Genomic DNA, 25,473 nt, shown 5'->3' on the forward strand with positions numbered 1-25,473 from the left:
ATCGAGATTGACGAGTAAGGAACTCAGTGGTGGGAGGCGACATGGCATCGCCTCCCACGCACCCCGTAGGTACCCAAATTGGGTACCCACGGCAAAGGGTTGACGCAGGGAAACATCTTGAACCGGTAGTTGATCGACTCGAAGTTGTCGGCCGATGTATTTCTCCGGCAAAGATAGAAACGAATAAACTACAATTTAACTATGATTTACCTAGCAATATTCAAATTAATCTAAAGGGGAGAAGAAGGTGACCCAAGGATTGAAGTGAGGGGGTTTTGATTGGCCGCCGGTGCTCCAGTGATCCACTGACCACGGCGAGATCTTCGACAGCTCGGAAAGAGAAAAAAAAGGAAGAGGTAGAAGAGAGAGAGAGAGAGAGAGACTGTGAAAGAAGAAAGTATAGGGTGTGTGTGTGGAATTATATATAGAGATGAGGGGGAGAGTGAGGGTGGAGTGGAGTCCGGCTCCACTCCGGCACCTCTCCCACCTCTCACAACTGACTGTGAGAGATGGGGGAGAGGAGGACTGGGTCAGCGCGTGCGCTGCGGTTAGAGTGCACGCGCATGGCGTGTGCCCTATTTATATTTTTATATTTTTTTAGTCATGGGTGTTACAACCTCCACCTTCTTTATCTAATAGATGAAACTATTTTAATTTAAATAAGTATTAAATATGCTTAGTTTGATTTGAGGGAGTTGTTGGCAGAGTTGTATATCAAACGGAGAAATTTGAGCTTCAATTATGGGTTGTAGTCTCTGACCTTTCTCAAGGGATACCCTTGAACTTCACTATATCCCTAATTTCTGTAAAAAGATTGCTGCCATTCCCCTCGAGGAATGTCAATAAGTTTTTTTATATCGTGTTATCCCAAAAACATTTCAAATGTTATATTTTGTAGTGATCTCCATTATTTAAACATCTGACTTATATATCCTTTTTCACTTATCTATTACAAATGAAAAATAATTAGAAAAACTCCAATTTTGGGAATATTTGATGAGTTTGAGTATGTGTTGGTTGCATGGTTTGAAGAATCGTGATAAGCTCTGATACCAATTGATGAGATCTGATATCACTTTGTTGGGCTTTGATACCGGATGATAGGCTCTGATACCGATTTGATAAGATCTAGAACCAAAGATAGACTATGCTAAGATTCCTTCAAGATCTAAATATATTACAGGAATCAGTCCGCGCAACCGTGGAAAATTATTCGTTAGATATTCTCCGGTAGTCAGAAAATTATGAAACCAATTGGGTTGGATCTGTAACTTCCAGATCTACAACTTTTGTATTTACGCCTTTTGCAGATTCGAACTGTAGCAGGGACGAAACACGGAATAACGTGGGTGATGGTGATAGTGACGGGTGGAGTGGATGTTAGGGTTATGGATGGGTATGGAGATGAGAGTGGATTGTGAAAGTGATTAAAGAAAGTAGACGAAGGGAACGAAGTGGTCGAGATCCCAAAGATGATAGGTGGCTCGACAGTCGAGGGAGATTAGAAGCGAGGAGAAACCATGCCAACGGTAGATGTGGAAGGATGGTGAAGAGGGAGGAGGGAGAAATCTAGAGAGAAAATAGGAGGTAAGAAATCAAAAATCCAATAGCATAATGAAGTTAGCTGCCTTTCACATATTTATAGAGGCTAGCCAACAAGTCCTAAAACAATATGAAATCCTAATTCTAGAGGATTCCCGTCGATCACGTTTGAACACGCTCGATCGCGTTCAAACGCACTTAAGATCAGCCTCTAGAGATTGGTGAAAGTGTTCCAACAATTTTTGCCGCAATCTATCATTTGCGGGCACTCAAATGCATTCGCAGTCCAGCAGCAAACTGTTTCAATTCTCCAACTCGAGATGGTGCTCCGGATCATTCATCACCTCCTGCAACAAACTCAAAATATCTGAGTCAGATGTACATGCATACCTCAGCTCATCAAGGAAGGGAAAGGTAGGAGATGAATAGGCTGCAAGCTCGGCGGTATTGGGTTGGCGTGATAATGCATCCGCCGCTTTATTTTTCGTTCCTTTCTAGTATTGAATTTCATAATCATACCTCAGCAATTTTGTGACCCATCGCTGCTGTATTGGAGTGTGTATGCTCTGTCCCATAAAGTATGAAAGGCTCCTTTGATCGATTCGGACAATGAATCATCTATCGATCAAATAAAGCCTCTGCTTTGTCACCTCATGTAGAATTGCCAATATCTCCCTCTTATAAGTCGATAATTGCTGAGATTTTTGAAATAAAGCCTTACTAAGATAGGCAATGGGACGTATTATATTCGACAATGAATTCTTTGGTGAAGTCTGGTAACGTTAGAATGGGTGCCGTCGTCATTGCTATTTTTAATTTTTCAAAAACTAAAGTAGCTTCATCCGTCAATTTAAAAGAGTAGTAGGAATAGGCCAAGCGGTCATGCATGCAACCTTTTGTAGATCCGCCGCTACACCATCCGTTGAAATGATGTGGCCTAAATACTCCACCTTTGGTACTCCCCATAGGCACTTGGATTTCTTGATCTTTAATTGGTTTTGCTTCAACAAATTCAGCATGTCCTCCAAATACCGCCAACGCTTCAATTTAGTCTTGTTATACACTAAAATATCGTCAAAAAATACCAAAACATACCTTCACAAAAGGCCGAAATATATCATTCATGAGGCCTTAAAAGGTAGCTGGAGCATTGGTGAGACCAAAAAGCATCACTCGGAATTCGTAATGCTCGTCCGGAGTCTGAAATGCAGTTTTATGCACATCCGTCGGGTGAACTCTAATTTGATAATACCCGGCCCTCAAGTCAAGCTTACTATATAGTCGCCCCTATAAGCTCGTCCAGCAACTCCTCGATAACCGGAATAGGATACCGATCCTTAACAGTAATAGCATTTAGTGCTCGATAGTCGACACGAGAATGTCATGTCTCGTCCTTTTTTCGCACCAAAAGCACGGGGGATGAGTATGAGCTATGACTTGGTTGTATGAGGTCTTGTTCCAACATCTTGGCTACCATTTTTGAGATAACTTTTTTTTGCATATGTGGATACCGATATGGCCTCACGTTCGTCGGTGCAGCCTCGAGTATAATCTCTATGCGATGGTCCGTTGCTCTCCTCGGTGGCAACTCCCGCGGCTCCTCAAATAGTCCAGACTAATAAATTAGACAATTCAATGGTAGTACCTGAACTCGTTTGAGGCTCATCTCCTGTTGGTCCTAGCTGAAGAAGATATGCCAAATCATACGCACCAAGCAGCCCCACCATAGGCTGCATCGCAGGAATCGGCGAAGTCGGAACACCATCAAGCTACACATCTTTGTTTTTTCCTTGTTTATATTTCATCCACATGCTCTGGAAATAAAATGTGATGGGTCCCAAACTTTGTAACCACTGAGCACCAAGAACAATATCTGCTCGCAGCACCAATGGATACAAATCCTCAATGATGTCGTGTCCTTGCACCCGTATACCGACCCGGTGACACAAGCTCTTCGCCCTAAGCTTTGTGCCATCTCCAATAGCAACGTCAAATCCCGTGGTCGGTTCAGCATCTAGCCCCAATCTCCTCACTAACCTCTCATCTAGAAAGTTGTGTGTACTCTTCGAATCGATAAAGATGTGCACACAATGCTTTTTAACGAGTCCGTCTACCCGTAACATCCTCGACGCGGAAGTATCCGAATATGCATGTATCGATATTTCAGCTTGGATATCTTTCTCAACGCCCTCCTCAATGGTCTCCTTATGGACCTCCTTTGGACACTCCTCATCATCAACAACCTCATCATACTCCTCAAGACTGTCGATAAGCATCACACTCCCGATCGGATAAGAACATCGATGATCGGGGGTGAAACGCTCATCACATCGAAAGCAAACGCCCTTCGCTCCTCCACCTGGGTAGGTGTGAGTTCGAACGAGGGGTCTAGTGCCTCCTCTAACATCAGAAGGTCTCAAAGGTGGTCGTGGTCTAGTACTCAGAGCAGCTATTTTTGAAATCGTAGAATTTCTAGCTGGCGTTCTAGGTGCAAACCGTCCATCTTGGTTGCCCTAATTATTTTTCGCTGCCATCCTTAAAACCCTATGCTTTTGTTCCATTCTCACGACCTTCTGAAAGGCCTTCTCAAGAGTAGTAAGATATAGAGCACGAATATCCACTTATATCTCCTCTCGCACCCCTGAAATAAATGTACTTATCAATACACGTTGGGGCCACGGTGGCTCACAACGACTACTAACTCTTTTAAACTCAGTTTAGTACTTCAATACGGTAGTCCTCTAAACTATCTTGCTTGATGTGGCAAAATCTTCATATGTCGCTGTCTCAAATCTGCGTGTAATCCTCCTACAAAAATTAGCTCATCCGGTAAATCCATCTCCACGAATAACCGATCTATACCAATGCAATACCGTTCCTTGGAAGTGGAAGCTTGCCATCTGGACTTTTGCATCTTCCGCTGTACCTTGACAATCAAAATATTATTCAATTTGAAACACCCAATCCATTGGATCATCGCCTTGGAATTTTAAAAAGTCCAAGCATGTGGTTCTCCTCCGAATAGCGTTGTCGGGTTCGTGAAAGATCCTCGATTCAGGTCTGAACCTTTGTGTAGGTTGATCACCCTCTCCAAATCCTCGAGCACGTCCATCACCATCTCCATAGGGATCAACCTTATCCTCATAGTGCCAATCCTCCTTATCGTCGAAGCGCACTGTGGCCGCACGCCTCTTGGGTTCTACCACCGCCGATCTTGGGTTTTGTAATGGAGGTGGGGGATGATGTGAAGGCATAGGTAGGAGGGGATCATTGACACTCATATGATGCACTTGGACCTGTGGGGTATCGGTTCGATGGGGTCCCACCGCTGGTCCTTCTTGAAACTCCGTTCGTCGTCGAGGAGATGAACCCAATCGATTCACGACATATTCCTTGAATTCATTATGATCCTTTTATATGTTATCAACTCTATGCAACAATGTTTGGAACATGTCCCTAAGTTCATCCATATTCGAACCCATAGATGTTGGTTGACTCAGTCCTGCCGTGGTCGCTCCAAAGGAATCGGCCTCACGGTTAGGATCATCGTGCATTAAGTCCTCCTTTGTCGGTGTGCTCTCCACAGGTCTCCTTATTGATGTCATATTCTTTGTTTTAACCATTAATGGACGTCTGAGGTTCGCCTGCTCTGATACCAATTGATGGGCTCTGATACCAATTTGATAAACTCTGATACCAATTGATGAGATCTGATACCACTTTGTTGGGCTCTGATACTAGATGATAGGCTCTAATACTAATTTGATAAGATCTGGAACTAAAGATAGGCTACGTTAAGAATCCTTCAAGATCTGAATGTATTATAGGAATCAGTCCGTGTAACCGTGGGAAAATATTTGTCAGATATTCTCCGGTAGTCAGAGAATTATGAAACCAATTGGGTTGGATCCGTAACTTCCTGATCTACAACTTTCGTATTTATGCCTTTCGCAGATTCGAACTGTAGCAGGGACGAAAATACGAAATAACGTGGGTGATGGTGGTGGTGATGGATGGAGTGGATGTTAGGGTTATGGATGAGTATGGAGATGAGGGTGGATTGTGGAAGTGATTAAGGGAAGTAGACGAAGGGAACGAAGTGATCGAGATCCCAAAGAAGAGGGGTGGCTTGATAGTCTAGGGAGATTAGAAGTGAGGAGAAACCTTGCCAACGGTAGATGTGGAAGGATAGTGAAGAGGGAGGAGGGAGAAGCCTAAAGAGAAGATAGGAGGCAAGAAATCAATAATGCACTAGCATAATGAAGTTGGCTGCTTTCCATATATTTATAGAAGCTAGCCAACAAGTCCTGAAACAATATGAAACCTAGAGGATTTTCGTTGATTGCGCTCGTCGGTTGCGTTTGAACGCACTCAAAAAGCCCTATCTCTGGATGTGTGAACACGATACAGGCGTTCAAACACAAGCATTCGAACTCGCCCGAGCACGTTCGAACGCACAATATGCATTCTCTATATTTGCGAACTTGATGCAGGCGTTCATAAGGACGTTCGAACGCGACCCCACCTGCGTTCGAACGCGACTTACAGAAATTTTATTTTAATAAAAATAAACACCTAATGCAATAAGAAAGATCCTAACTAAGTGTATCAGATCGGCCAATCCTAATCCAAACGCGATCCTAATCAATTGACTGGGATCGGGTGGGATCGACCAGTTCCTCCTCTTTTTTATTATTTCTCTCGTTCTCTTTCACTATTTCTCTCCCTTTCTCTTCCAATTATAGCTATTGCTTTTTCGACGCAAAAATCCTACTCTAGCAAACTCCACCGACACAAATCCAACTCCGGTGACCTTGGCTATGTGATTTTTTCATTTTATTTATCTCTCTCTCTCTCTCTTCTCTTATTTTTTCACTGCATTTTATATGTTCTCCAATTTTTACCGTGGCAAATTTTTTTTTCTTTTCGTTTCGCCCACTCTCTCTCTCTTTCACTGCAACAATTTTGAGTTTGTACTTTTTTTAGTTTTTAGACTTCATAAGTGAGTAATTATTATTTTCTAATTTTTTATCAATTTTTAGAAGATTTTTTTTTTGTATTTTTAATAATATTTAAAATTTTACGTAATTATAAATAGTCTGATCCGAGCGTTCGATATAGCTGATACATATCATTTTTCTGGAAGGCTGATCTTGATCCCTATCCTAATTTTTCGTATCTTGATTGGTTGAAAATAATGAGTTTTCGTCGAATATCACTAAATATTATTAAACTTTTATGCATATTTGAATTAGTTTTTGTTGTGACTTGATGATTATGTTGTTTCTTATGAGTTTTAACTTGTGATTATGTGGGTGTACATAAATGTAGTTCTCTGGCTGAAGAATTATCAATATTTTAAATCTATGCATCTTTACTCTGATTGAACACTTGATCTTTTATTCTCTTTGTTTTTAAGCTATTGATTGCTTTAAGTTTAGGAGACCCCTAGCCAAGTTCAGTAACCAAACATTTTTTGTATTTTTTTATCCTTAACGAAGTTGATACGATTCGAATTTCACCTATGTCGTCTCGAGCATGGATACACTTTAGGGGTGTCTTTTATTTTTGTTTTAGTGTTTTATTTCAGAGAAAAATAAGTTTTTTGTAAGTCGCGTTCGAACGTGGGTGGGTGCGTTCGAATATCTGCATCAAGTTCACAAAAACAGAGAACACGAAATTTGCGTTCGAACGCCTGCATCAGATTTGCAAAAACAGATAATGCATTTTGTGCGTTCGACCCCGTTTGAACATGGTCGACAAAAATCTACTATTTCTAAGGTTAATAATTACCATTTTTGAATTGTATAGTTAGCCTCTAAAGGTATGGATGACAACCAATGAATCATTATTAAATAAATTGAGTTTTGTCCTAATCTTCTTCTTTTCTCTCGTTCCCTCATTCCACAGCTCCGCCACTTCTAGCCTCCCTCAACCCTAGTCCCTTAAGGGCACGACCCCTCCTCCCCTTTCTTCAAATCTTTATAACCTTGCCCTAATCCTTCCATCACCACTTACTCACCGGTGCCACCCCATTACCACTGACCTACACTATCATAACCCACCTAGGATCTCGTGCCTCTATCCACGGATCTATAAACGGACTTCTTGACGTTCGTCTACTCATCTGACGATATTTTCAGATCCTGCTGTCCGATTTTTCTGAAACTAGATTTATTAGAAAGCCCTTTTCCAGGGCTACAACATATCAAAATTTCATGTTGATCCGATGGTTACAACTTTTAAAATCCTTTTCCAAAGTTCTGTGTTAGATTCTGTCCAAATCTGAAAACAAAATAGATCAAACCTTAGCCTAAGAGGAGACCGTATCAAGAGTGGTATCAGAGCCACCATTTCTCGGACACGCGCTTCCGATGACGACCACCCGAGCTATGGCTGCACGGCGAAACGAGGAGAAAGAGATCTCCCCAATAGAGGAGGGGGAGACGGCTGTGGGAACTTCCACCCGCGGAACCGCCTGACCAAATCTGAATACGGAAGAGCCTAGCGTTCAAACCATGATTGGGTCTCTTTCCGAGCAAATGGCCATCAATAACTACATGATGATGAAGATAATACGGGAAATACGGGCGACAAGAGAAGCTATGGCGGTCGAAAATGCACCACCGACCCCTTGACGCAAGTCCACCCCCATGAACCCGCTGTAATCGGTTTATAATCATCACCAACAGGAACCTCTGCTGCCATAACCCTATGGGCAGAGACAAGCAAGGATGGTTCTACCAGGCCAAGTTGCGGGTGAGCCGGTCTGATGAGTAAACCTAAATGCAGATCACCTTGGAGACCTAGATCCTTAGGCGAGGCAATATGGACTGGAATCACGTCGAGCTAACATTAACCGAAGGAGGGATCATCAACCATTCACGGTGCATCCTCATCAGGTTAGACAAGGACTTGAATATGATCCAAACCGAGACAACGGTATTCATGGGCGAACCGTGCGTCTCGAATTTCCCAAGTTAAAAAGTGGTGACCTGATCAATTAGTTGTACAGGGCGGAACAATTTTTCGTGTACCAAGGTACAGCGGAAGAATATAAGATGATGCTTGTGAGCTTCCACCTTGAAGATGCGGCACTTTATTGGTTTTGGGCAGTCAATGCCCATAAAACGATTAAAAGTTTGGCTGATATTTACACCGATATAACACAGCGATTTAAAGCGTCGGGGTATGAAGACTTCGATGCTCTCCTCTTAAAGACGGTGCAAAGGACCACGGTTAGGGCATACGAAGAAGAATTTGAGAGGATAAGTAGTCGTTGCCAACCTCCATGGACTGATCAACAACTTCACAACACCTTCATCTCCGGGCTGCAAGGAGACATACAAGCCGACGTGAGGGCTTTAAGGCCAAGAACCTTAAAGGAGGCCTTTGAGGATGCAATACTAATGGAAGATAAGCATTGAGCTATGAAGATACACCTCAAACAGAATTGGACGAGCCAAAAAAGTCGCAATCCGGTTCAGCACATAGTGGTAGAAAATGCAGTCGGCGTACCAAGAGCTATTGCTACAATAGTGCCTCATCGAGCACCTCTGAGGCCCTCCCAAGATGTGAAGTACGCACCTAGAGGTCCAGGTCAAGCACTCACATCCGCTCAAGTGGAGGAGCGAAAAGCCAAAGGCCTATGTTTTCGCTATGATGAAAAGTTCATATCTGGATATCATTGTGCTAAACCGATGGGATCGGTGATGCTAATAGATGAATTGGAGGAAGCGGAGGATGAGGTTGCAGTTGAAGATGAGGGTGTGGTTAAACAGTAAGGAATAGCGAAGGAGCAGCTCGTGGAAGACATTATGGCCGAAATCTCCTTCCATGCCTATTTTGGGATAGCCGCACCAAAGACCTTGCGGGTGAACGATGTAGCCAAGAGAACCACAGTGAGAATTTTGATTGACACCAGGTCCACTCACAACTTCATTGACAAGAGGCTTCTTAGAAAGATTGGGCTCGAGTCGAAACCTACGAAAGGGTTTGATGTGACGATTGGAGATGGCACTACATTGCAGGCTGATTTTATTTGTGGAGGTGTTGAGTTGAAGGTGCAAGGCTAAACCTTCACACTGGATCTTTATCCGTTGGCCCTATGGGGTGTCGACATTTTCTTGGGGACTCAATAGCTTCGAAGCCTAGCCTGTGACATTTGACTTTACAAACCTCACTCACATTTTGGAGGAATGACAGGAGAGTGATGCTGGATGGAAATCATTTGCCACAAGAACCAGCATTGCAACCGTTGTTTGAACAACCATGTGTAGGGAATACAAGTGAGCTCGCTTCTTTCTCAGCACCCACTTTTACCTTCTCAAATCTACGGAGAGTTAGCGCGGAGGATAGTGATCTGGTTCGACTCATGGAGGAGCTGAGAGAGAACCCCTCAAGCCACCCCGAGCACGAGGAGCGTGACAAATTGGTACTCGAGCATGGACAGATCAAGGTACTCATGGACGAAGGGCTATGAAGGCTATTGATAGCACACTTCCATGATACTCCTATAACAGGCCATGAAAGGGTCTTACGTACCTACAAGCGGCTGGCCCAAAACTGTACATAGACAGCGATGAAGTCGGACGTGAAGAAATATATGCGTGAATGCCAAATCTGCCAACGAGTCAAGTCGGAGCTGCTCAAACCAAGCAGGCTGTTGCAACCGCTGCCTATACCGGAGCATATTTGGGAGGATATCTCCATGGACTTCATCGAAGGGCTGTCGAAGGTTCGAGGCCAATCTATAGTATTCGTTGTGGTAGATAGGCTGAGCAAATGTGCTTATTTCATAGCATTGACGCACCCATTTTCAGCAAAAAAGGTTGCTGAAATTTTTATTCAGGAAGTAGCGCGCTTACATGGGATGCCTAGAACAATTGTGTCAAACAAGGATCATATCTTCATCAGCGAGTTTTGGTTCGAGTTCTTCAGATTGCAAGGGATTTAAGTCAACGTTAGTTCTGCTTATCACCCCAAGACGGATGGCCAAATCGAGGTAGTGAATTGTAGACTAGAGCAATACTTGCGTTGCTTTGTGGTGGACCGTGTTAAGGTCAGGTACAAATTTACCAACCCTAACAGATCCACAAATCACAAATGCATTCCAAGAAAGGAGGAGAGTAAAGGAGACACCAGTTCCACTGAATTGGTCGTCTTCCCCATCAAAATAGAGAGCTATTTCATTTCCTTCCCTTTCTCAGTTTTTACAGAGTTGTATTTATACTCTTACCCCAGCTCTCTCTCTCTCCTCTAACCAACTGCCACGAGCGGACAGCGACATCTAACAATTCCTCACGTGCTAATCACATGGGAATTAAGGACTCAAATGAAATTAGAAACAAAGCAGGACTGAAGTGAAAATAGTTCATCTTCCCCAAAATCATCTTCAGTTTCTATTGGGCCATGACATATTACCTCCTCTCTAGAGATCCTTGACCTCAAGGATCAAGCGCTGGAAACTGGCGAAGCAAGGCGTGGTAGTCCTCCCAAGTTGCTTCCTCCTCTGACGAATTGCTCCACTTAACCAAAATTTGGGTGATTGATTGATCTCCTCTTCGTATCAGGCGTCGCTGGAGGATCTTCTCAGGATGTAATAGAGACTCACCATTAGAGTCAACTTGTGGAAGGGATGGTTGTGGGTGGATAGCTGGGCCCAAGTGTTTCTTTAATTGAGAAACATGGAAGACATTATGAATTTTTGAAGTTGGAGGGAGTAGTAGCTTGTAAGCAACCTTGCCAATACGATCAATAATCTGAAAAGGCCCATAAAATTTTGCTGCTAATTTCAACGAGCTCCTGATTTCAACAGATGATTGCCTGTATGGTTGTAATCTTAGGTAAACCCAGTCTCCCACAGCAAATTCCCTTTCCTGTCTGTTTTTGTCAGCATAGCTTTTCATTTTGGATTGTGCTTTGGCCAATTCAGCTCGGAGGAGAGTTACCATACGATTGCGCTCCACTAAATAGGATTCAACAGCTTGTAGAGGAGTAGTAGGCTCAACGAAGAGAGCTAACTGTGGAGGAGGATAACCATACAGAGCCTGAAAAGGAGAGATTTGCAAACTGGTGTGGTAGTTAGTATTGAACCACCACTCTGCAAGGGATAGCCATTGATTCCATTTTTTAGGCTTTGAGCTGGTCATGCATCTCAAGTATGATTCAAGACAAGCATTTACCCTTTCTGTTTGCCCATCCGTTTGTGGGTGATAAGCTGTAGAAAACTGCAAGGTAGTACCCAATTTACTGAAAATTGCCTTCCAAAAAGAGCTGATGAAGATAGAGCCTCTATCACTAACAATGCTCTCGGGTAAGCCGTGCAATTTGTAAATATTATCGAGGAAGAGTGTAGCCACCTGAGGAGCTGTGAAAGGATGAGCAATAGAAAAGAAATGTGAGTATTTACTTAATCTGTCAACAACAACCAAGATCACCTCTTTCCCTTCAGATTTAGGTAGGCCCTCTATAAAGTCCATGGAAATATTAGCCCAAAATCTGGTTGGTATAGGAAGAGGTTGTAGTAGGCCTGCGGGGTGGGTTTGCTCATGCTTGTGTCTTTGACACACATCACAAACTTTGATGAAGTCAGTAACCATTCTTTTGAGACCTGGCCAGAAGAAAAATTGTTTCAAGCGGTGATATGTAGCTTGTCGACCTGAATGTCCTCCAAGAGGTGTAGCATGCAGTGCTGTAATAACTTTAGATCGGATGTCAGTAGTAGCTCCAAGATAAATTCTGTTTTTGTACCTGATAATACCTTGGGATAGAGAAAAGTCATTATATGGGGAAGTGATAGCAAGCTTAGGGAGGAGAAGGGATGCCAAACTATCATCTTTATAAGATGCCAATACCTCCTCTAGCCAACTTGGATTTACCACAGATAAGGAAGCAAGGGAAGAAGTAACAATTGGTACTCTCGATAAGGCATCTGCAGCTATGTTCTCTTTGCCTTGTTTATAATGCAATTCATAGTCAAATCCCAATAACTTGGTTAGCCATTTCTGCTGCAAAAGGGTGTGCAAGCGCTGCTCCAATAGGTACTTGATGCTTTGGTGGTCCGTATGGATGATGAAGTGTTGTCCATCTAGATATGATTTCCATTTGGTAACAGCCATGACTATGGCAAGTAGCTCTTTCTCATAAGTAGAATAGGATTGGAATTTGGTCCCTAATGCCTTGCTAAAATATGCTATAGGATGGCCATCTTGACTGAGCACAGCACCCACACCTGTACCACTAGCATCAGCTTCTATTTCAAAAGGCTTATTGAAGTTTGGAAGTGCCAAAACAGGGGTACTAGTCATCACTTGCTTCAAAAGTTGGAATGCTTCTTCAGATTCTGAAGACCATGAGTAGGAGTCCTTCTTCAACATGTTAGTAAGAGGCTTTGTAATCAACCCGTAGTTGAAGACAAATTTTCTATAGTAACCGGTTAATCCCAAAAAACCTCTTAATTGCTTCAGAGTTGTCGGTTTTGGCCAGTTTAGAATGCAAGTAATTTTTTCTGGATCAGCAGCCACCCCGTCCTTGTTTATAATATGGCCCAAGTATTCAATTTGTGAGACAGCAAAGGAACATTTGGAAAGTTTAGCAAATAAGGAGTGCTGCCGCAGTAATTTCAGAACTTGTTGTAGATGGTGTAAATGTTGTTCCATGGAAGAGCTATAAACCAATATATCATCGAAGAATACCAAGACAAATTTCCTCAAGATGGGTTGAAATATGTCATTCATTAATGATTGGAAGGTAGCTGGGGCATTGCAAAGTCCAAATGGCATTACTCGAAACTCAAAATGTCCATGATGTGTCCTGAATGCCGTCTTTGAAATATCGGCAGGATGCATTCTGATTTGATGGTATCCTGACCTCAAATCTAACTTGGAGAATATAGTAGAGCCTTCCAATTCATCAAGTAACTCTTCAATGATAGGAATAGGATACTTATTTTTGATGGTGAGGTCATTTAATTTTCGATAGTCAACACACAATCTCCAACCTCCATCTTTCTTTTTGACTAGCAAAATAGGTGAAGAAAACGGACTTTGGCTTGGTTGAATGACCCCTGACTTGAGCAATTCCTGAATAATAGATTCCACTACAGCTTTTTGGGCAAAAGGGATTCGATAAGGCCTCATATTAGGTGGGTTTGCTTCTGATTTCAGATGTATGCAGTGGTCTTGGGATCTTATAGGAGGGAGATGATGCGGTTCTTCAAAGACATCTGCAAAATCAGCTAGTAAAGAAGAGAGTATTGGTGAAGTAAGACTTGGTATTGCAACTTGCTGAACTGAATTAGCTAATTCAAGGTCTGAATTAATAGAAAATAGCTGCCCCAAGAAAGCATTATGCCCTTTCTGAAGTAGTTTAGCCATAGAAGAGCCTGAGATAAGTTGACAAGTTGTACTATTGTCCATTCCAGAAAGTGTAATCTCTTTGCCATCCTTTTGGAATTTCAGCATGAGTTTTTCAAAATCAAATACTATAGGACTATACTGACGCATCCAATCCACCCCAAGTACCATATCACAACCTCCTAATTGCAAGATTTTCATATCAGCTATGAATGTAGAACCTTGCATAGTCCAAGTAAGCTTTGAGCAAGTAGAAGAGCTAATAAGCTTGTGACCATTGGCAACAGTTACATAAAGAGGAGCTGTACATTCAATGATGCAGTGACTTTCTCTAGCAGCATTAGGGTCTAAGAAGCTATGGGTACTACCACTATCCACCAATATACAGATTGGCCTCTTATTGAGTAGTCCATGAATCCGAATAGTGTGAGAAGAAGTGTACCCTGCCAAGGCATTGATGGAAACCTCCACTGCAGTTTCAGCAAGATTATCAGTGAGTGTATCAACTATTTCTTCTTCACTATCAATAGGAGCAGAGTCTTCTAAGTTCATCATATATAGTTGCTGTCTCACACATCTATGCCCCTTCTTCCAGATCTCGTCACAGTTATAGCAAAGATTTTTATCCCTTCTAGCTTTCATTTCTGCCCAAGTGAGTCTGTGGATAGGTGGGTTAACTGGGTTGTTTCTTGGGAGAGTAAAATGATTAGGTTGTTTGGAAAAGTTTGTATGAGGTACTGAAGCCAATTGAGATTGTGAAATTGGTTTGGCTGTAGAAGTTGGGATTTGGGTGGTATGCGAACCATTCAAAGATGGGTAAAAAGGTTTAGTGTAGGTGGTGGGTCTAGGTAAACTCTTTTGAGATCGAGGGTCATTAGCAATGGCACTTTCATGCATCTTAGCTAGATATACTGCTTGGTGGAAAGAAGTGGGATTAAACATATGGATCAGTGGCCTAATGTCCTCCCTTAAGCCACTTAAGAAACTCTGAATAAAGTATTCTTCAGTGAAATATTTATTTTTGAGTATCATTAGAGATCTCAATTCTTCAAATTGCTCTTGATACTCAGTGACACTACCTTCTTGTTTCAGTTTATTAAACTCTCCAATGACATTGTCATATCCTAGGTCATCAAACCTAAGACATATTGCTTCCTCAAAAGCATTCCAATCCAGGTAAGGTTTTCCCTCTTGGTAGTCATGGAACCAGGCTTCTGCCTTACCATTCAAGTATAGTGACACATACAGAACCTTTTGATGGTCAGGAATATCAGTAAAAAGGAAGAATTGACGACATTTCCTAGTCCAAGCTCTTGGTTTATCCCCATCAAATTGTGGTAAATCAACTCTAGGAAATTTAGGAGTGTTACCTGAATTTGAAGGGACCCATTCAGGTTTAGGTCGTCCAGGTATGTAGTGTGGTGAATCATATACTCCTTCACGCCCACCATCTGAATTCAGCCTGCCTTGATGACCTGAATAAATTGGTTCTGGTGACTTGCTATCAGCTTGCTTGGGTTGATTAAACCTGTCAGCAAAACTTCTAAACATTGACTCCATTTGTGACCCTATTTGGTTTTGAAAGTTATCCATGGAAGCTTGCATAGAAGCTTGTATTGCATCCAGCTTAGATGAGGTATCTAATGACTGATTTCTGAGTTGCTCAGTGATTTCATGTATCTTGGCTGCGTTACTTTTAGATAGATCGGACACAGCAGCAAGCCTTGTCGATTCCGCCATTGCTGAAGCTGTGTCAGTGAGATCGACCTCAAAATCCCCAAATCGGACTGCTCTGATACCAATTGTTAAGGTCAGGTACAAATTTACCAACCCTAACAGATCCACAAATCACAAATGCATTCCAAGAAAGGAGGAGAGTAAAGGAGACACCAGTTCCACTGAATTGGTCGTCTTCCCCATCAAAATAGAGAGCTATTTCATTTCCTTCCCTTTCTCAGTTTTTACAGAGTTGTATTTATACTCTTACCCCAGCTCTCTCTCTCTCCTCTAACCAACTGCCACGAGCGGACAGCGACATCTAACAATTCCTCACGTGCTAATCACATGGGAATTAAGGACTCAAATGAAATTAGAAACAAAGCAGGACTGAAGTGAAAATAGTTCATCTTCCCCAAAATCATCTTCAGTTTCTATTGGGCCATGACAGACCGACCAAAGGATTGGGTCAAGTTCCTTCCATGGGCCGAGTGGTCGTACAATGCAGCTCATCACTCTAGCATTAGCATGACCCCCTTTGAGGCGATTTATGGACGCACTCTTCCTGTTTTGCGTGCCTACAATAGACTCACGGCGGTGGATCGAACCGAGCTCAACTTGGAACTTACGGATCGAGATGAAACCTTGAGATGGCTCAAGATTCACTTAGCATCAGCCTAAAACTACATGAAGCAAACTCATTACAAAGACCGACGCGAACGAGAGTTTGAGGTGGATCAATTGGTGTTTGTTCGAGCTCAACCGTATCAGCAATTCACATTGAGGTCGATTTTGAATCAGAAACTGGGTCACAAGTACTACGGGCCATATTGAGTGCTATAACGAATCGAACCAGTAGCTTATCGATTGGATCTACCTGAGGGAACTCAGATCCATTCAGTTTTCCACATGTCGGCATTAAAGGCCCAGATCGGGCCTAATCATGTGGTGGGTTTGGCCTTGCCCGAACCAATGGAGGAAGATAGCCCAGCTGAACTGGTTCGAGTCTTAGGCCGTAGGAGAAAATGCCATGAGTCAGCCCTAAGAATCCTCACATCCTGTGATGGTAGTAGGGATCGGCCAAGCGGTCCTGCATGCTACCTTTTGAGGATCCACCGCTACACCTTCCGCTGAGATGATGTGGTCTAAATACTTCACTTGTGGTACTCCCCATAGGCATTTGGACTTTTTAATCTTCAATACTCCATTTTAGTCCTGCTATACCAAAATAACGTCAAAGAATACCAAGACATACCTTCACAGTAAAGGCCAAAAAATATCATTCATAAGGCCTTAAAAAGTAGTTGGAGCATTGGTGAGACCAAATGACATTACCTGAAACTCGTAGTGCCTGTTCGGAGTCTGAAATATAGTTTTGTGCACATCCGTCGGCTGAACTTTAATTTGATGATACCCGGCTCTCATGTCAAACTTACTGAATATGATCGCCCCTACAAGCTCGTCCAACAGCTCCTCTCTGATCGGAATGGGATATCGGTCCTTGACGGTGATAACATTTAGTGCCCGATAGTTGACACAAAAACGTCATATCTTGTCCTTCCGCACTAATAGCACAAGCTTGGTTGTATGAGACCTTGCTCCAACCTCTTGGCTATCATCCTTGAGATAACTTCCTTTCACACATATGGATATCGATTTGGCCTCACGTTCGCCGGTGTAGCTTCGGGCACAATCTCTATGCAATGATTCGCTGTTCGCCTTGGTGGCAACTCCTTTGGTTCCTCAAACAGTCCAGCAAATTTATCTAATAAATTAGACAACTCGTTGGTAGTATCTGGACTCATTTGAAGCTCATTTCCTGCTAGTCCTAACTGAAAAAGATAGGCCAAATCACTCGCACAAGGCAGCCCCACCATCGGTTGCATCGCTGGAATCGGCGGAGAGCGAACGGCATCAAGTCGCACATCTTTCTTTCATTGCTTAAATTTTATCTACATGCTTCAGAAATCAAATGACGAGTCCCTAGCAATGCAATCACTGAGTGCCAAAGACAATGTTCGCTCCTCGCAATGCTAACCAATACAAGTCTACAATGATGTCATGTTCTTGCACCCATATACCGATCCGGCGACAATCTCTCCGCTTGAAGCTTTGTGCCGTCTCCAATAGCAACGTCAAACCCTACGGTCAATTCAGCATCCAAACCCAACTTTCTTACTAATCTTTTGTCTAGAAAATTGTGTGTACTCCTAGAATCGATGAGGATGTATACACAATGCTTTTAAACGAGTCTGTCCACTCGCAATGTCCTCGATGCGAAAGTACTTGAATATGTATGTAATGATATTTCAGTTTGGATATCTTCCTCCGTGCCCTCTTCCACGGCCTTCTCATGGACCTCCTCTGAACACTTTCTATCACCAACAATCTCATCGTCTTCCTCGAGACCGTCGATGAGCATCACACTCCCGATCGGTTTGAAACACTGATAATCGAGAGTGAAACATTCATCGCGTCAAAAGCAAAGGTTCTTTGCTCTTGGCTCCTCCACCTATGTAGGTGTGAGAGTTCGAACGGGGGGTCTTGTGCCTCCTCTAACATTGGAAAAAGGTCTTAAAGGTGGTTATGGTCTAGTATTAGCAGCCGCTATCTTTGAACCCGCAGAATTTTTAGCCGGCGTTCAAGGCACAAATCACCCATCTCGGTTGCCCGAACTTGTTTTCGTTGCCATCTTGAGAGTCTTGTACTTTTGCTCTATCCTCACGGCCTTCTCAAAGGCCTCCTCAATAGTGGTAGGACAAAAAGCATGAACATCTGCCTGTATCTCCTCCTGCAGCCCTAAAATGAATGTGCTCATTAATGTTGGTTCGGGCTAAGGTGGTTCACAACGATTACTAACTCTTTCAAATTTTGCTTGGTACTCCAATACGGTCGTTCTCTGAACCATCTTGCTTAATGTGGCAACAAAATCTTCATATGCCACTGTCCCAAATTTGCGAATAATCCTCCTACAAAAGTTAGCCCAACCGGTAAATCCTCCATCACGAATAATCGATCGATACCAATGCAATGCCGTTCCTTGGAGGTAATAGCTTGCTATCTGGACCTTTGCGTCCTCCGCTGTCTTTTGATAATCAAAGTATTGTTCCACTTGAAACACTTAATCTGTTGGATTGTCACCTTAGAATTTTGGGAAGTCCAAGCGTGCGGTTCTCCCTCGGATAGAATTGTCAGGTTCGCGAAAGATCCTTGGTTCAGGTCTGAATCTTTGTACTTGTTGATCTCCTTCTTTGAATCCTCCTGCTCGCCCATCACCATCTCCGAAGGGATCAATATCATCCTCTTAAGTGCCAATCCTCTTCATTGGCGAAGCACACCGGTGCCGCACACCTCTCAGGTTCCACCACCACCGGTCTTGGGTTGTGTATCGAAGGTGGGGGATGATTTGTAGGAATAGGTAAAAGAAGATCATTGACATTAACATATCGCATCTGGACCTATGGGGTATTGATTCAGTGTGGTCCCATTGTTGGTTCTTCTTAAGGCACCGATCTTCGTCGGGGAGATGACGAAACTGATTGGTTCATTACATATTCCTTTAAAGCATTATGATCATTCTGTATTGCGTCAACTCTATGCAACAATGTTTGGAACATGCCCCTAAATTCATCCACTAAGCCCATGTTCACACTCATGGACATTAGTTGACTCGGTCTTGCCGTGGTCGCTCCAAAGGAATCGACCTCACGGTTGGGGTTATTGTGGATTGAGTCTTCCTTTGTCGGTGTGTTCTCCATTGATCTCCTTGTTGATGTCATTTTTCTTGTTTTCACCATTAATGGAGGTCTAGGGTTCGCCTGGCTCTGATACCAATGATAGGTTACAGAACGATTCCTTCAAAATTTAGATTTATTGCAGGAAGTAGTCCATGCAACCGAGAGAAAATATTTACCAAATATTCTCCCATAGTCAGAAAATTATAAAACTAAGTGGGATCAATTCGTAACTCCCTGATCTACGTTTTTTGTATTTACGCTCTCTGCAGATTTGAACTACAACTTGGACGAAAACACGATATAGTGCGGATGATGGTGGTGGTGACGAGTGGAATGGATGTTAGGATTATGAATAATAAAAGAGATGAGGGTGGATGGTAGATATTGTTTAAGAAATAAAGACGAAGGGGAAGAAGTGGTTGAGATCCAAAAGAAGAGGGAGGACTCGACAGACGAGGGAGATTAGAAGTTAGGAAAGACCTTGCCAACATTAGAAGTGGTAGGTTGGTGAAGAGAGAGGAGAGAGATTAGGGTAGAGAGATTAGAGAGAAGATAGAGAGGCAAGAAACCAATATTCCAATAGCATAATTATTTTGGCTGCCATCCACACATTTATCAGAGTTGACTTTCTTATGATTAGCAAGTTAATTCTTTCAGTATTAAATTTAATAAGTTGACTTGTTTGATTCTGTATTCAAAAGATTATACTATGAGCCTATGAGCATGGCAAATTTTACAAGGACATGATTCTTAACATTGACTTTGGAAGCAACATCTATTTAGTTGGATTTGATTACTTCAAAAGCAAGTTGTCAGAACCATATCTTATTAACAGATAAGCTAGCGTACTTGCCCCAAATCATCTATGGCATTCGGTTGTTTTGTATTCCTCCAACCATTTTAGATGTTATTATTGACAATTTATTGTGGCATCTTACCCATAGTTTTGATCCATCGTAAGTATCTGACACATGGGGAGCACTCAAAGTTATATATAATTTACCTTAGTAATTCTAGGCAACAACTCTGACACTTTGGTGTTATTATGTGACAAACCTCCATCAGATTATTCTGTGGGAATAAAATTGTTTGTGCTTGTTCTTTCTATTACATATGCATTCTAAGTAAACTTCTACTTTCGTTGGCTTCCCTTGGTCATTGTCATTAAGGCAATAGTAAGAATGCCTTATATATAGAAAATTCACTCATCGATACATGCACTCTTTCATACAAAATATGGCTCAAGACTCTATCGCAACATGCTATTTTCTCTTATGCATGATTTTGAGAAACTCTAAAGTAGAATTGACTTACAAAATTTGCTGGTGTTGCAAAAATTTTCGATATGCTTAACTGTATGAGTCGTACTAGAGCTGTTTCAATAACCACATTTATTGGCTTAAAAGTTTCTATGCAACTTTTGCTCATTGTAGAATTAACTATTGTAATGTAGTTTATGTCAAGGTTTTCAGTTTCGGTCGATCTCGATTCAATTGACTGATTTCAGTGAGCTATTGGCCCTTGGATTGGCCGATACCCGATCCAAATCGAGCAAGTTTCGACCGTAACAAACCGAAACCGGGAGAGAAAGGGATAGAGAGAGAGAGAGGAGAGAGAGAAAAGGGGGCCTAAGAGAGAAAGAGAGGGTAAGGAGCTCGTCAGAGAGAAGAAAGGAAAAAAATTACATATTTGAGGTTGTCGGAACACTTGCCATTTATTTTTCCACTGTAGGGTGGCTACCACCCTATAGGATTTTGTGAGGGACCATTTTTCAGTTAACCTTAGTTTTTGTGATAGTTGCGATTCTGGTCTCTGGCTTGATAAGGGAGCTGAGCTGTCAACTAAATCCAAAGCCAAGTTGCAAACTCTGTTAGCGATTATCTTGTGGCAAATCTGGAAATTTCTCAACAACGTTGTCTATAATGTTCGTGATGACCTTGAAAAGGTTTGGACTTGCTCCACTCCCTTGTGCTTATGAATGATTATTTTGAGAACTTATATGTTGGCCTACCAGAACCTAACTCTCCAAAGCTCCTCATTTGTTGGGAACCTCCGCCTCCTGATTGGATGAAAGATAATTCTAATAGCTCTTTTGTGAGCCGTGGGGAATTTGTCAACTGAATTTTGTCGTATATTTTTATCTCAATCATTCTATTTTTATCTCAAAAGTTTGTGATTTGCTTTAATGATAGTATCAAAAGTTTGTGATTTGCTTTAATGATAGTAGTGTTGCCCATTGCTTTTGTTGTTCTTTACTGCTGGTACTGTTATCTATTTATTGTTTTCTTATCCACTATATCACTATAATGTGTGGTATTATATACAATTCTACCTGTGCTGTTTGTCATTTAGGTAAAATGCAAAAATTAGTAAGTAGATCATTAACTAATAGATTAAGATGGAATAGTTGAACTACAGCAGAATGTCCTTACCATGTCTTCATGTAACTGCTGTAGACCTATTCTTTCTCTCTCTCTTATTTGAAGATGTCTTATAACAAGAACTCTTATCTTTCTCACTGCAGCTTTCAGAAATTATGGCCAGAAGAGGCATGAATCCAACAGTGAATGATCAAGCAATCAGACTAGATCTTGTAGCAAAAAGCAGGGGAATTGCTTCTGCTGAAGATTACTTCATTAATCTCCCAGAGGCTTTGAAAAATCATCTAACTTACGGTGCTCTACTGAATTGCTACTGCAAGGAATTGATGACTGAAAAAGCAGAGGCCCTCATGGAAAAGATGAGGGAGCTTAGGTTTGCATCAAGTTCCATGTCATACAATAGCTTGATGACCCTCTATACTAAAATTAAACAACCAGAAAAGGTCCCTAGCATTATACAGGAAATGAAGGCTAATGATGTAATGCCAGATTGTTTCACTTATAATGTTTGGATGAGAGCTCTTGCTGCCATTAATGACATATCAGGGGTTGAAAGGGTGATAGAAGAGATGAAAAGGGATGGACGTATTGCTGCTGATTGGACGACTTACAGTAACCTAGCTTCCATCTATGTTGATGCTGGCATGTTTCAAAAGGCAGAAGGTGCTCTTAAAGAGTTAGAGAAGAGGAATACTCATCATGATCTTGGAGCCTATCAGTTTCTCATCACATTGTATGGTCGAACTGGAAATGTAGTTGAGGTTCATCGTGTTTGGCGATCTTTGAAGCTGGCTCATCCCAGGATGGCAAACATGAGCTATCTAAATATAATTCAAGTCCTGGTAAACTTAAAGGATCTATCAGGTGCAGAGGCATGTTTTAAGGAGTGGGAGTCCAAATGCTCAGTGTATGATATCCGGGTGGCCAATGCCATGATTAGAGCGTATATTAAAGAGGATATGTTTGAGAAGGCTGAAGCTATTAAGAAGCGTGCTAAAATGCGTGGTGGTAGACTTAACGCGAAATCATGGGAGATATATATGGATTATTATCTAAAGAAAGGGGATCTGAAGATGGCTCATTGGTGCGCAGACCGTGCAATCAAGAAAGGAAGAAGCCATGGTAGGATTTGGGTCCCATCCCGGGAAGTGCTTCAGACTCTAATGACATACTTTGAGAACAGAATGGATGTTGCTGGTGCTGAGAACTTCATTGAGCTTCTACAAAAGGTAGACAAAGATTTAAGTGTAGAAGTATTTGAGTCACTTATACGGACATATTCAGCTGCTGGGAAGAAAAGCCCAGGGATGCGGCGGCGCTTGAAGATGGAGAATGTGGTTGTGAGCGATGCCACCGAGAAGCTGCTAGAATCTATTTGTGAGGAATAAGCTTCAATATGGAACTGAAAAGCATAGAGGACTTTCTAATTTTTGTTATATGGATTTCAATTTCTAGAGAAACACTTATTTAGCCAAGCCCGCCATTTTTTGTTGGAATGTTTGCCTTTTTTACACCTGCATTATTTCTTCTGCTTCTGCCAATTAATGGACAGTTTTTTCAGACACTCTTCAGGATAAATGTAACGTACATCTGGATAGAGTCCAAACTCTTGCCCCTGTTGTGTGTTGCTGGAGACAAACATATATTCTCTTTAATAGCTATGATGAATATGTTGGAATCGTTTTGAAGGTTGTGTCCAACTTTGTTCAATGGCGGAGGCCATGGTTGAGTTTGAGACAAGGTCATTAGCAAGTAATGTGCCCTTTTGAGGTCTTATGAAGGAAGTAAGAGGCTTGACTTTTTATGATGAAATAAATGACTGGGTAGCCTGGTCCTTAATTTGAAATTTCATGAACTTCCTCAAGTGCGATCAAGAAGAAATATTGATTCAATAGTCATTGGGAACAAGATGCCTTACTGTAGCAGAAGTTTGCGGCCCTCATAATATTCTTTGTAGTCTGATAGTCATTGAACTTCTATGCATAGTCCAAATGGATTCTTTAATTCTCTAGGTATGTTTGGGGCATCCATGTTGGTTTCAGAAATTTTCCCATGATGCGACGTCCTTTGTGATGCGATCTGCATGATAAGGTTCTTGGCTTCCTGCATACTGTCATATTCAATTTGGGTCAAATAACTATGCAAATGATCGGTTAGATTAGAAAAATGCAGAGCTAGTGTTGTTGCCTCTAGCTATCCAAAATCCTTCATTCGTTTTTACTATGTCGTTCTATTTCCTTCTGTTCCTTTGTCTCTTTTCTGTTTTCACTGCTCAGATTTTTTTTTATATTATGTCTTATGTTTTATTTTTTATTTTTTATTTTTTGAGATCTGAACATTGATTTCAGCTTCATCCATTTTTTCAGTTAATTGATACCTTCTTCTTTTTTATACCTTCAGTCGTATCCTCTAGTCAGATTTGATTTAAACTGCCATCCTAAATTTTTTGCTTCCTTTTTTGAAAAAACCTCTCAGCTTAAAATAAAACATAGTTTCTTCCCTGTAAAAAGAATCCAGCTTCTACCTAAAATCATCTCATTAGTCCTTGGATTTTATCTGACTTCACCACCACTGAAACTATTGTTTGCCTTTGAGTTCACCATTAGATCAGTTTTATTTCTGGTTTAATTCTTCTTCGGAATGGGTTTTAAATGTCTAATATATTTTTTATTAGGCTCCTTAACCAGTTTATTAGATCCTTATTAAAGTCTTTTCAATTTAGGCTAAATTATGCCTGGACCTCTTGTACTAGACTCATTATCACTCATATATTCTAAAGAAAGAAACGTGATAAGATCCCTGAACTATCATAATCTCTATGAAGAGTTATGCTATCGATGGAACAAATTAATGTTATAAAATTGTCCTTCATCCACATGCATATTTGGAACGTAGGTAGGGGTGAAAACCGGTGGGAGTTAAATCCCACTCGAATTCAGATTCGGATACGGATAGAATTTTTGAAAAAAATTCGGATTCGGATACGGATAGAATTTTTGAAAAAAATTCGGATTCGGATACGGATAGAATTTTTGAAAAAAATTCGGATTCGGATACAGGTCGGATAAATTTTTCGGATTCGGATACGGATATCGGATATCTGTTTACCCGCATATTTTTTTAAATGATTTACAGTTTTTAGTTTACTTATTTAAATAGTAAGTATTAATATTATTACTAATAATACATTATATATTATTTATAAAGATTAATTTATCTAATTTTATATATTTGACATACAAAAAAATTATTTGTTGTAAAACTCTTAATAATTTTGTGTTAATTATATTTAAATAAAATATTATAATTATTTTAATTTTAATCAATATCCGTTTAAGATCCGATCTTTTATTCGAAAATTATCCGTATCTGTTTAGTTAGGATATGGTTTTAAATTTTGCTATCCATCCAATATCCGTATCCGAATCCGTATCCGAACTAAAAAAATGGATCCGGATATGGATTAAGCACTATCCGATCCGTTTTCACCCCTAAATGTAGGGGAAGAGAATTCGATAGAGCTTGAGAGATATGGAGAGAAAGAATAGAAATTGAAATAATACCACCATAGAACTTGGGATTGGGAAAAAGAAATGTTGGGATAAGAAGGGAGAGAGAAAAGAGTGATTGAAAGTTTGAGAAAACGGAGAGCAATAGTTATTACGAGAGGAAAATGTTCGGAAAAAGGAGGGAAATTATTGACAGAGATTGGGAGGGAAAGATGAGAAATTTTTTGAAATA

The 25,473-nt window shown here is 41.3% G+C and overlaps 1 protein-coding gene across 1 annotated transcript in view; it reads left to right on the forward strand.

Annotated features, from left to right (window-relative positions):
* The window catches only part of LOC140766524 (large ribosomal subunit protein mL101 (rPPR4)), a 28,290-nt gene extending 4,870 nt beyond the window's left edge, over window positions 1-23,420 (forward strand). Inside the window, exon 2 of the mRNA XM_073105914.1 lies at window positions 21,876-23,420. Coding sequence (XP_072962015.1) covers window positions 21,876-23,120 — 1,245 coding nt within the window. The 3' untranslated portion in view covers window positions 23,121-23,420. The remainder of the gene's footprint in view (window positions 1-21,875) is intronic.
* The last annotated feature ends 2,053 nt before the right edge of the window (window positions 23,421-25,473 follow it).

Source organism: Typha angustifolia, chromosome 1 (assembly GCF_048772165.1).
Source record: "Typha angustifolia cultivar Huaian chromosome 1, ASM4877216v1, whole genome shotgun sequence".
NCBI lineage: Eukaryota > Viridiplantae > Streptophyta > Magnoliopsida > Poales > Typhaceae > Typha > Typha angustifolia.